Source organism: Nanorana parkeri, unplaced genomic scaffold, assembly GCF_000935625.1.
Source record: "Nanorana parkeri isolate BGI_ZX_2015 unplaced genomic scaffold, ASM93562v1 scaffold339, whole genome shotgun sequence".
NCBI lineage: Eukaryota > Metazoa > Chordata > Amphibia > Anura > Dicroglossidae > Nanorana > Nanorana parkeri.
In genome coordinates, this window is record NW_017306607.1 from 1367228 (window position 1) to 1379562 (window position 12335).

The following is a 12335-nucleotide window of genomic DNA, read 5'->3' on the forward strand; positions in this document are numbered from 1 at the left end:
CTTTTTAGTTGAATTTTTTTTCACACGTGTGAATGTTAGTATCACGAGGACCCCATAAGCAGCAGGTGCTTTTCACAGAAAATATTCATCTAAAAAAAGTTTTGGAATTACGATAGTTGCTCAGTTCAGATGCGCGTAGGAATTTGCAGAGAAGTGCCAACAGATTGGACGGTGCCGGGCCCTTCAGCTCAGAACCTAATGCAGGCACAGGAATACCACCAGACCTGGGACGATGAGCACCAACAGGTCCAAATAGCACTGTCTTGCGTCAACAAAGGCTTGGAAACTCCTCGTGGGCGGGGCATTCACTGAAAGGTCTGCCATGCAAAAATAGCATTTGCCCCCAAGGTTCTGTCCCGTTATAATTTTAAAAAAAAAGCACGCAGCACACAAGAAGTGTATTAGTGCATGCACAAGTGTGAAGGGGCAACTCCATGCAAAACGGATAGACACATGTCTGCAATACATAAAATGTCAACAATTATCTTTGCCAAAGAACCTTGCAACTCTGATCAGCTAGTCTTTGGATCAACACTCCCCTGCACAACAAGGTAACATCATTCATTCCTTGACGATCTTTTCAGCTCCCCTCTTCCAGCATGCTCATTGGATGATGAATCAGCATCATCACAGCTGTCCAATGACAGGAAGGTGACCTGAAAGATGCTTTCACCTTATGGGTATGTAGTGTGGTGGAGGTGCGTTTCAAGTAAATGGCAGAAAAGTCTGACAACATGTTACATTCCACGCACGTTCCCGAGCAGCATGATCAATGTGGAGATTGATTGTGTCACGTTTTGACCATCATCCTAACACAAGGGTCACAGATACAGCAATGGTGCTCAAATACACCCCCCAAGGCTCCCCAACAGGTTTCATTCACTTCATTTGCAGCTTTGTTCTCTGCCGGCCACACACATGGCAATTCCGTCCTGGTTTCCATCAGCTTTTGATCAAAAACATCTCTGCTGGGGATTGAACGTCCCACTGCAACCTGCAGTTTTAATCATTTCCTGTTCTGACCAACCAAACGCTTAAAGTTGGGGTGCAAGTCACTTGATTTTTTTTTTTCCATCTGGCACTGTACATGCTATTTATCAAGTTATTTTTAATTGCATTTTTTTAGCTACCTCTTACTGCTGGCCCTTTAAGGGGTTATGAACAGCGTAGGAATTTCCTGGGTACCCCAGGATTGGCTGCCAAAGTGATCATGTGATTGGGAGCTTGTCTTACTGACTCCGAAACCTAAATAGTGACCAGAAGCTGTCAGTGACAGCACTAGGGTTGCCACACGTACGGGAATGACCCGGACAGTCCGGTTTTGGAATCCTGTGCCCGGGTACACTCCTTTGGCAGACCCGGGCACAGGATTCAAGCCGCAGACTTGCTCACCTGACAGCTGGCTGTGAGTGGCGGCGCCGCGGCGGACGGCGACTGTGAGCGGCGGCGGACGGCGATATATGGATATTGCTTTATATAGTATATATCTGGGGACCTGCGGCACACTGGCAAGTTGTGATTAACTCCAAATACATGCGTCGTGTATACTTTACAAAAAAATTGCCGCGAGGTGCTACAGTGTTCGGGTTTGGCTTGAAGAAAAGGTGGCAACCCTAGACAGCACGCTCACAGTGCTGATACAGTGAGGGCGTGCAGTCACAATGCTGAGGCGCTGAGTGAGCGCAATCACAATGCTGAGGCGCTGAGTGAGCGCAGTCACAATGCTGAGGCGCTGTGTGAGCATGCTCCCAGCCAAATACAAATACATGTGTATGGCCAGCAGCAATTAAACATTTACAAAAGCAAGTAATCATCCGAATCCCGCCACCTTCTGCCCTTCACAGATAGAAAAAAAATCTCTTGGAAAAGGTTACACGTTGCCCTCGCCACTGGAGAGGGGTACAGGTTATCCATGCCGTTGGAAATGGTCACAGGTTATCCATGCCGTTGGAAAGGGTCACAGGTTGCCCATGCCATTGGAAAGGGTCACAGGTTGCCCATGCCATTGGAAAGGGTCACAGGTTGCCCATGCCATTGGAAAGGGTCACAGGTTGCCCATGCCATTGGAAAGGGTCACAGGTTGCCCATGCCATTGGAAAGGGTCACAGGTTGCCCATGCCATTGGAAAGGGTCACAGGTTGCCCATGCCATTGGAAAGGGTCACAGGTTGCCCATGCCATTGGAAAGGGTCACAGGTTGCCCATGCCATTGGAAAGGGTCACAGGTTGCCCATGCCATTGGAAAGGGTCACAGGTTGCCCATGCCATTGGAAAGGGTCACAGGTTGCCCATGCCATTGGAAAGGGTCACAGGTTGCCCATGCCATTGGAAAGGGTCACAGGTTGCCCATGCCATTGGAAAGGGTCACAGGTTGCCCATGCCACTGGAAAGGGTCACAGGTTGCCCTCGCCACTGGAAAGGGTCACAGGTTGCCCATGCCATTGGAAAGGGTCACAGGTTGCCCATGCCATTGGAAAGGGTCACAGGTTGCCCTTTGCATTGTCTTTACATTGCCAAAGTTCACAGAACTAATGTCAACAGCTTGAGGACTGGGTAAGCAAATGATTTCAGTCCTCTGCCACTAAGTATGATGAGGCTAATAACCACTGGTCCTCATCCTCATCATACTTAGCGGCACATGCTTGGCCAATTAAGGGGTATGCAGTTTTCCAGTCACCTGCTTCTGGCCGTGGGGTGGTTTAGGCCTCATTTTCCATGTAATGTCAATCATTTGGTCATTCAGAACTGATGAAACTGATGGATCTGTGGGTGGCAGACTGCCTTGGGTCATTTAATGATGTCCAATCAAATGCTGATGGAGACCCTGGTGGAAGTGACACAAAATAATCAGCTAAATAAAAAATTGGTCATAAAAGAATAAAAAAAAAAAAAAAAGAGTTTACATACCGAAGCAAAACATGTATTTACTGCGTACATTGGAATGCAAACATTTTCTGCAATAATGGTCCTTATTTTAGGCTGAAGTCCGGTCAGCTTACAAAAATATGCGAGTGCCCTCCACCTGCGCATTACGGATCTAATAGTCATTTAAGCTGGTCATACACTGCTTGAATTTTAAGCTGGGGGTGGCCCAGTCAGCAGCCCCATGCTAGACAAAAGCAATTTTTTAATCGACTTTTATCAAAGAAGTCAGTCCGGAAATTGTCGGTCAAACAGTGCCCGCACCCAGTCACATGCCGGAGCTGTTCGGGTAGTCAGCGGAGGCTAGAGCAGCGGCAGCTGAATACAACTGGCAGCGGGGATTCTTCCATCCATGCCGTTTATGCATGGATCGGGGAATTGCCAGACTTCTCTCGTTTAGATCAAGGCATGTCTGGTCATTCTAGGCATGTATGGCCAGCTTTAGTCAAGGGCACTGGAAGAAAAGGGAGGAGGGGGGAGTCCAGCAGTAGACAATGCTCTTCTTTTCTCTGGACCTGGAATGAAGTAGGGCCCGTGATAACATTACATACAATGCTAGACCAGCTATGGCAGCTAGTCCTGCACTGTATGCGATTACGCTGGCAAAGGGGCGGTCACATGACCAGGCTTTGTGGGACCAGTCGTGAATAGCGGAACCAATGTAAAGGAAGCAGGGCCAAGGAATAAGGGATCACTTTTTTATCACAAGCCCCGAAATTAAAAGGAGCATTAGATCCTTTTTTTTGTAAGCTGTCTGGATTTCAGCTTTCACCCTAAGTTGATAGTGAGGAAAGCAAACACTGTGGGCCTTGAGAACCAGGAACTCAGCACCACCGAGCTACAGCACAGGTATGCCGGCTGCACCATAAAAAAATGTTCATAAAGTATGTATGCAAAAGGTAGATTGTGGTAGGAAATCCAAAACATAAATGTCAAGCTCCAGTGTGACCAGGATTACAAGGGCAATATCCAGCCTTCAGGCGATAAAGGAACTACAAGCCGCAGCTGGCTCTACCAACTGGTAAGGCCTGCTGACCCTTGTAGTCCCTTCCCCAGGTCAGGGTGGCCCCTTAGATTGCCCATCCCTGCCCTTTTTCCCTCATCTTCAACCCCGAGCGGCCTCGCAGGCTGGGGCTGCCTGGGAAAGAGTTAAGCCGTTGGTTTATTTTAAGGAACTCAGCACGTGTTTGCTGCACAGATACTCTGCAAGTGGGCGGACATCTTGTCTAAATGGTGAATTAAGAAGTACAAAGGGAATACATTGGGCTCTTTTAACAAAGAAAAATAAAGAGTTTAGTGGAAAAAACCCAGCTTCTCGATCAGCCATTCTTCGGTTAGGTCCTCGGTGTTTCGGATCTCAAATACCTACAAGAGATAAAGGCCAACAAGAATAATTACCGCGTCTACAACTGTGACAGAAAAGAAAAAAAAAGGTTAAAAAATGAACCGTAAAGCCCTTCCCTATTTTAAAAAAAAGACCCACTACCCACGCACCAAAGTTCCCCCACTGTGTCTCCCAGCGTAGGATACAATGCTACACAGCGGAACCAACCATTTTTTTGGTAAATTATCTTACACCTAATGCGGTCCTGCTAGACTGCAACATGAAGAAAATAAAAAAAACAGACGATTACCTTTGTGAGTTCAGCTTCCTGAACAAGCTTGTTTTTGCTGCCGGCGTACATCATCTGCTGTTCCGGCTTGCAGCCTAGAGTTGGAAAAAATGAATGTCCAGTCAGTACGTAAGAGGAGAATATTACTCATTAGAGGAACCTTAACACCAAAGGGCTTATTTGAAGGGTCAATCCAATCAAAAAGGAGACTCTATTGGTGAGATCTCTGAACTAAGTGAATCGCTCTGCACACATTCTGTGCCCATTATGAGGGGCTCTCAACATCCCTGTGCTAAGTTCCCAGGTCTGTACACCTGCTGTGCCCATTATGAGGGGTTCCCATTATCTCAACACTGAGTTCCTGAGTCTGCACATCTATTGGGTACATTAGGAATGATTCTCACCATCCCTGAGCTGAGTTCCCGGCTCTGGACATCTGCTGTGACCATTATGAGGGGTTCCCACCATCCCAACACAGAGTTCCTTTGTCTGTACACCTGCTGTGCCCATTATGAGGGGTTCCCATTATCTCAACACTGAGTTCCTGAGTCTGCACATCTATTGGGTACATTAGGAATGATTCTCACCATCCCTGAGCTGAGTTCCCGGCTCTGGACATCTGCTGTGACCATTATGAGGGGTTCCCACCATCCCAACACAGAGTTCCTTTGTCTGTACACCTGCTGTGCCCATTATGAGGGGTTCCCATTATCTCAACACTGAGTTCCTGAGTCTGCACATCTATTGGGTACATTAGGAATGATTCTCACCATCCCTGAGCTGAGTTCCCGGCTCTGGACATCTGCTGTGACCATTATGAGGGGTTCCCACCATCCCAACACAGAGTTCCTTTGTCTGTACACCTGCTGTGCCCATTATGAGGGGTTCCCATTATCTCAACACTGAGTTCCTGAGTCTGCACATCTATTGGGTACATTAGGAATGATTCTCACCATCCCTGAGCTGAGTTCCCGGCTCTGGACATCTGCTGTGACCATTATGAGGGGTTCCCACCATCCCAACACAGAGTTCCTTTGTCTGTACACCTGCTGTGCCCATTATGAGGGGTTCCCATTATCTCAACACTGAGTTCCTGAGTCTGCACATCTATTGGGTACATTAGGAATGATTCTCACCATCCCTGAGCTGAGTTCCCGGCTCTGGACATCTGCTGTGACCATTATGAGGGGTTCCCACCATCCCAACACAGAGTTCCTTTGTCTGTACACCTGCTGTGCCCATTATGAGGGGTTCCCATTATCTCAACACTGAGTTCCTGAGTCTGCACATCTATTGGGTACATTAGGAATGATTCTCACCATCCCTGAGCTGAGTTCCCGGCTCTGGACATCTGCTGTGACCATTATGAGGGGTTCCCACCATCCCAACACAGAGTTCCTTTGTCTGTACACCTGCTGTGCCCATTATGAGAGGCTCCCATCATCCCAACACTGAGTTCCTGAGTCTGTACACCTAATGGGCCCATTATGAGGCGCTTCCGCCATGCCTGAGCTGAGTTCCCAGGTCTGTACACCTGCTGTGCCCATTATGAGAGGTTCCCATCATCCCAACACTGAGTTCCTGAGTCTGTACGCCTATTGGGCCCATTATGAGGGGCTTCCACCACACCTGAGCTGAGTTCCCGGGTCTGAACAATTGGAGTGCCCATTAAGAGGGGTTCCCACCATCCAAGATTTTGCTTTAATTAATATTATGGAGGACAAAGAGAAATGTGCACTTGATTCCTAGCAACCAACCACAATTTAGCAGCTTCCAATGAGTGCACCAATGAATGTTTATTCCCGACTGGCTGCTTTGGATACTACCTACCACCGCTCTGAACCATGCGTTACTGAAAGAGACCGGAAGTTCAAAAAACAAATGAGGAAATCACACAGTATAGATCATTACATGTTCATTAATATTCTACACGAGTGTGGGCAGACAGTAATCATCTGGCTATCGCGGAGCTACAAGTCCTCACGTGCCAGATCAACAGGTTGGAACATTGCCTTAGAATTTTCTCAAACCTTGGGTTATAATGCTGATCCCGTACAAAGACCCAATCGCTAACAAGCAGTTACCAAACAGTTCTTAATCTGCCCATACACTTATAGATGATCTGCAGACTTTCTATGGTCAGATGGAAAAGGTGCAACAGATTCCTCCATCTACGCCAAACTGTGTGGATGGAGGAATCTCCCGCTGGGCCAAGCTTCAGTATCTTGCTAGTCGGCCTCTCTGGCTCTTAAAACGCCCGAGCAATGTCTGCATCCAATCGGGAGATTCCTCCATCCACACAGTTTAGCGTAGATGGAGGAATCTGTTGCACCTTTTCCATCTGACCCTAGAAAACCTGCAGATAATCTCTAGGTGCATGGCCGGCTTTACACTTACCTACTGGGCTGGAAAAGATGAAACACAAAGGGTACGAGACCCTTCCGTCGTCATGCTGGTATTTATAACTGTACACTATGAATGTAAGACAAGATTAAGGAAAGCATACTGTCTGCAATATGGCACACATGAACAAAACAACAAAGATACCAAATGTGGACTCTGCAGTACCTTACACCTTCCTAGCGGTCTTCTACAGAATATACCCCATGGGCCCAGCATACCATGTGTCTGCATTGACCGTATGGCCAAACCAAAATCCCCTGTGATGGTTGCAATGGAATTCTGTAAAGTCCTTACTTCTACAAACTGTAATATTTTGTAACGACAGGTTCACTTTAAATTACATGCAGACGTATTGGATCCAAGAGGACTCCATTAGTGCCATATCCTCACTAGAATGCCTACAACTATCCCTCCGCTGTGGCCATTACAAAATTAGATGGGTGAGGTCATGTCCCCCATATTGTGGAATAAACAAATCAGAAGGGAGTTGTAGGAGAGCGACACTTTCATTATAGCTTTGTGGGAGGGGCTGAGACACAAACTATTGCGGGAACATCTCATTGTGGTGGGCTGGGCCAAGACACATTCTACTATGGGAATATCTCACTGTGGTAGGATGGACAGAGACACAATCTAATGTGGGAACATCTCATTGTGGAAGACACAAACTGGCAATCTGATGAATACATAGTCACCAACTCCTGTGGCCACTGGCTGTGGCCCACAACCCTCCCATTCCTCAACACCGGCCCATCGCCATGACGGATGGCTCATCAACCAATAACAAGGAATGGAAGCTGGGAGGGGACAGGCTGAAGGCAGCAACCGTGCCTTGATTTAAACGTCAACCGCAGATCACCGGATAAAAGGATATCTGGGCTGTCTTTCTGGCAGTTCATCTTTCAGCTCATCTGGAGAGATCCCCTGCTCGGAGAAAAGAGAAAAACAGCAGCAATTAGCAAGGCAGGCCCCTGGGTGCAGTAATTGCAGAGCTGGATTGGCCCCGGGGATTGGGTAAAGGGTTGGGATAATTTAATCACAGCTCTGTGTGTCTCAGCTGCACAGGAGGCACGCAGTCCTACCGAATACCACGCACTCTGCAACCCATCAATAAGGCTCGGTTCACACCTAGGCGTAAGGAATATGCGCGTTTGCCGCGCATTTTTACAGCGATTTGCAGTTTAAAAAAACGCGCGTTTCCGAGGGCTACCTGGCTGTATCCCAAAGGATACGCGCGACAAATACGCCCCAAAGAAGCTCCTGTATTTTGGGCGTAGGGCGTTTTACAGCGCGTTCCTACGTCCTGTAAAACGCCAAGGTGGGAACCATGCCCATAGGCAATCGTTGGTTTTCACATGTTGAGCGTTTTATAGCGCGTAGGAACACGCTGTAAAACGCCCAGGTGTGAACCAGGCCTAATACCGATGTAACATATTCCTCGGGCAGAGCTCAACACACCCAGGAACCAAGCCACGTCTTGTAGACCCCATGGAGCACATTCCTAATCTGTATTCTTTAGGCTTGCAGGACGGTCTGCTGACAAACACCACAAACTGGTTTTAAAAGAGCGTTGGTGCCAAGTCGTAAGCGGCAGGCGCAGAGCTTTCTCTTGAGACCCGTCCTCAACAGAAGATTAGAGAGATGATTACTCTTTTTAGAGATATACTATATATGAGGAAAAGCTTGATATAAAAATATCTCACCGCGTGTATATTTTAGAAGATCTCGCACGTTGTAATTATATATGTGCATGAGGGCAGCCATAATTACTCAACACACAGATTCTGCCTCCTCCTTCATAGCGCTACACAATGGCTGTGCTTTACTGCTCCTTCCCACAATGCAAGTCTGAATCAGCTAACCTATAAGGGCCCTTTCACACCTATATGCACTTTCACGCTATGATGTGCATTAACACAACGCGTGGTATATGCGTACTGACATTTATTATAAGTGGCACTCAATGCGCTTATAGGGCTTGATTTACTAAAAGGTAAATAGGCTGGTCACTTTGCAAGGGGATTTCCACTTCCACTTTGCAGGGGAGGTTTCCCTCTAGCTTAGTGATCGTGATGAAATTTCACTTTGCAAGGAAAATAGTACATGCCAGCGCATAATTGGATGATGGACGTCAGTATCGCTTCACCTTGAACACTTAACTACGTGGCAAGTTCCCCTGCAAAGTGCAAATCCCCTGCAAAGTGAACAACCATTTTGCTTTACGGTAAAAAAAACCTCCATAGAGTGTAACGCAATGGATTTACCTTTCAGTGTGTAATGTGAATACGTAGAGGTGTAAGGAGACGAGGAGGGACAACCGGAGACGAGGAGGGAGACAAGGAGGGACAACCGGAGACGAGGAGGAAGACGAGGAGGGACAACCGGAGACGAGGAGGAAGACGAGGAGGGACAACCGGAGACGAGGAGGGAGACAAGGAGGGGCAACGGGAGACGAGGATGGAGACAAGGAGGGGCAACAGGAGACGAGGAGGGCCAACGGGAGACGAGGAGGGAGACGAGGAGGGAGACGAGGAGGGGCAACGGGAGACGAGGAGGGGCAACTGGAGACGAGGAGGGCAATGGAGACGAGGAGGGACAACGGGAGACGAGGAGGGCAATGGAGACGAGGAGGGCAACAGGAGACGAGGAGGGCAATGGAGACGAGTTGTACAAAGGTGGCTTTTGGGCGTTTCAGAGGTGGTGAAATATCCAAACCCCCCACAGTGGGGGGCTGAAATACACAGTGATTGGAACTGATCAATGATGGGACTGACCTCATGCTCCTCTTCCAGCACCACAAGGCGTCTGTCTTTGTCTATTTTCACTGCAGAAGAATCAAAAGACACAAATCAGGAAATAACCGCAGACAGCAGGTAAAGCTGAACTCCAGGCAGATATAAAAGACACATATCAATGCGGCTCTGTATTCATAAACACAAAATTGCATTTATTTTTTGATACAAGTAGTGTAAGTACCTGAATGTGACCTGGTATCAGCCTCTTGCATTCCCTGTACAGCAGGGCTGGAGTGTGAAAGGAAGAAGCAGCGCAAGGAGCCAATCTGTTCATGTGCTGACAAGAAGCGTGCTGATAGGACGAGAGAGCAGCATGACAGACAGATGAGCTCATCACAGTGCTGTTTCTCCTTTCACTGTCCAGTCACAGGCTGTGGGGGTGCCCGGATGACCTGAACCCAGAGGAAATGGATTGAATGATGCCGGCCATCAGACTGAGGACATCCAATGGCAGGAAACTGTACTGCGGGGGAAATCTCTGGACTGAAGGGGAATATTGTTTTGTTATTTAAAGTGACATTAAACCCTCAGATTTTTTAACATAAACCAATACTGTAATGTGCGCCTTACTGTAATCCATGGTTGTTTCCCTTCTCTTTATATATATTAAAGTACATGTAAACCCAGTTTGTGCAGAAAGCTTTGTTTTTGCTTTGTAATTGTAGTGGTGGAGTTTTTTTTATATTGCTGTGGGTAAATGTTTCATAAAGACCTGTTGATCTTGCCGGTTCCTGCTCTCTCTCTCTCCGAGGGTGACCACCATCTCTGAAATCTGCAGGACGGTTGTCACCCTGTGCTTTCATCCAATCCGCTGCAGTCAATGCCGCATGTTGGTTGACTGACAGCTGCTTTGATGATTTAGCAGCTGAGACAGGGACTTCCCCGACGCTACCTGACTCTTGACAGCCTGGAAACATAACGGATCTACTAGCCAGATCAGCAGATAATTAAACTACGTAGCACTGCTGTGGTAATGTAGTGACAGCCTGAATCATAGAGGTCATTTCTTATTTTGCCTCTACATAGACCTTACAGGACATCACTTGCCAGATCCGACCAACTTCACCAGCACTAGCAAGGATCAGCTAATGCCTAAGGCCACCTTTGGCCCGGAAGCCCCGGCTTGGGGCTGGTGATGTAACAAAATGTTTATAACACTCCTCCGCCTAACAGTACAGAGATCCTATGATATTTATCACAGAACAATGGCGGCCTTCTAAGCAGACTCACTGACCAAAACATACATTTCAATACCAACATACAGGTTATGTTATTGGACTTCACTCACTGATGATGGCGGCATTGTTGGTCTCCTTGCGGAAACGAAACTTTTTCAGCTTCTCCACCAGTTGCTCATCCACTTCACATACAACCAGGGACTCACTCTGAGGAATAAAGACAGGCACCATGATCAACCTGCAATCTAAAATGTTTCTATAAAATGATTTATTTAGATCTTGGTAGGGATGTCCAAATACCGATACTAGTATCAGTATCGGGCCGATACCCGGCAAGTACTCGTGAAAATGCCCCGATTATTAAGGCTGATACCGGCCCTTTAAATTTTTAAACCGCAGCGGCTGCTAAGTTCCAGCGCCTGTCGGCACCTCGGCAGCCTGCTGGGGACCTGGCAGTAGCTGTCCCTGGCAGTGCCTGTCCGGTTCTATACCTCCTGCCCCTTCTTCCCGGAACAGGCACAGCCATGGACAGCACCACACACAGCACAGCCCCGGACACTGGCACCCGTACGATCAACTCAAGAATCCTGCAGAGATCCACATGCAGCCCAGGTGAGATCGCAGCCTTCTGCTCTGGGAACATCTGATCTATTGTGCTCTGGGGACATCTGATCTATTGTGCTCTGGGGACATCTGATCTATTGTGCTCTGGGGACATCTGATCTATTGTGCTCTGGGGACATCTGATCTATTGTGCTCTGGGGACATCTGATCTATTGTGCTCTGGGGACATCTGATCTATTGTGCTCTGGGGACATCTGATCTATTGTGCTCTGGGGACATCTGATCTATTGTGCTCTGGGGACATCTGATCTATTGTGCTCTGGGGACATCTGATCTATTGTGCTCTGGGGACATCTGATCTATTGTGCTCTGGGGACATCTGATCTATTGTGCTCTGGGGACATCTGATCTATTGTGCTCTGGGGACATCTGATCTATTGTGCTCTGGGGACATCTGATCTATTGTGCTCTGGGGACATCTGTATTGTGCTCTGGGGACATCTGTATTGTGCTCTGGGGACATCTGTATTGTGCTCTGGGGACATCTGTATTGTGCTCTGGGGACATCTGTATTGTGCTCTGGGGATATCTGTATTGTGCTTTGAGCAGGGCCGGCCTTAGGGTTGTGCGAGCTGTGCGGCCGGCAACAAGGGCGCCGTGCGGCCGACACAGCTCCTCCTGGGGGCGGCTTCTCTCCCCCTCACCACTTGCCATCCGATATGACAGTGATCCCTCGTCCGCCCGGCGGGGGGTGCAGGAGGGAGCGCTGCCTGCTGTCAGGATGGAATACTTATATTGTGCCTATAATACCTTGGAATAAAAGTTTTATTTTTATCATACTTTTTATTATGTTTCTTTGCG

At 47.9% G+C, this 12335-nt stretch overlaps 1 protein-coding gene across 1 annotated transcript; it reads right to left on the minus strand.

Moving 5' to 3' along the window:
* Positions 1-3836: 3836 nt before the first annotated feature.
* On the minus strand, positions 3837-11104 carry GMFB (glia maturation factor beta). Its single transcript, XM_018558439.1, has 6 exons — positions 11021-11104; positions 9712-9761; positions 7812-7861; positions 6932-7014; positions 4556-4629; positions 3837-4286 (listed from the first exon to the last, which is right to left on the minus strand). Coding segments are annotated over exons 1-6 (330 nt in total). The 5' UTR covers positions 11022-11104; the 3' UTR covers positions 3837-4214.
* Between the last annotated feature and the right edge of the window lie 1231 nt (positions 11105-12335).

Coding starts and splice junctions, on each gene's coding strand:
- GMFB (XM_018558439.1), bottom strand. Junction 4,630..6,931: donor CATCTTTTCCAGCCCAGTAG/GTAAGTGTAAAG, acceptor TTCCAACTCTAG/GCTGCAAGCCGGAACAGCAG. Junction 4,287..4,555: donor AGGAAGCTGAACTCACAAAG/GTAATCGTCTGT, acceptor TATCTCTTGTAG/GTATTTGAGATCCGAAACAC.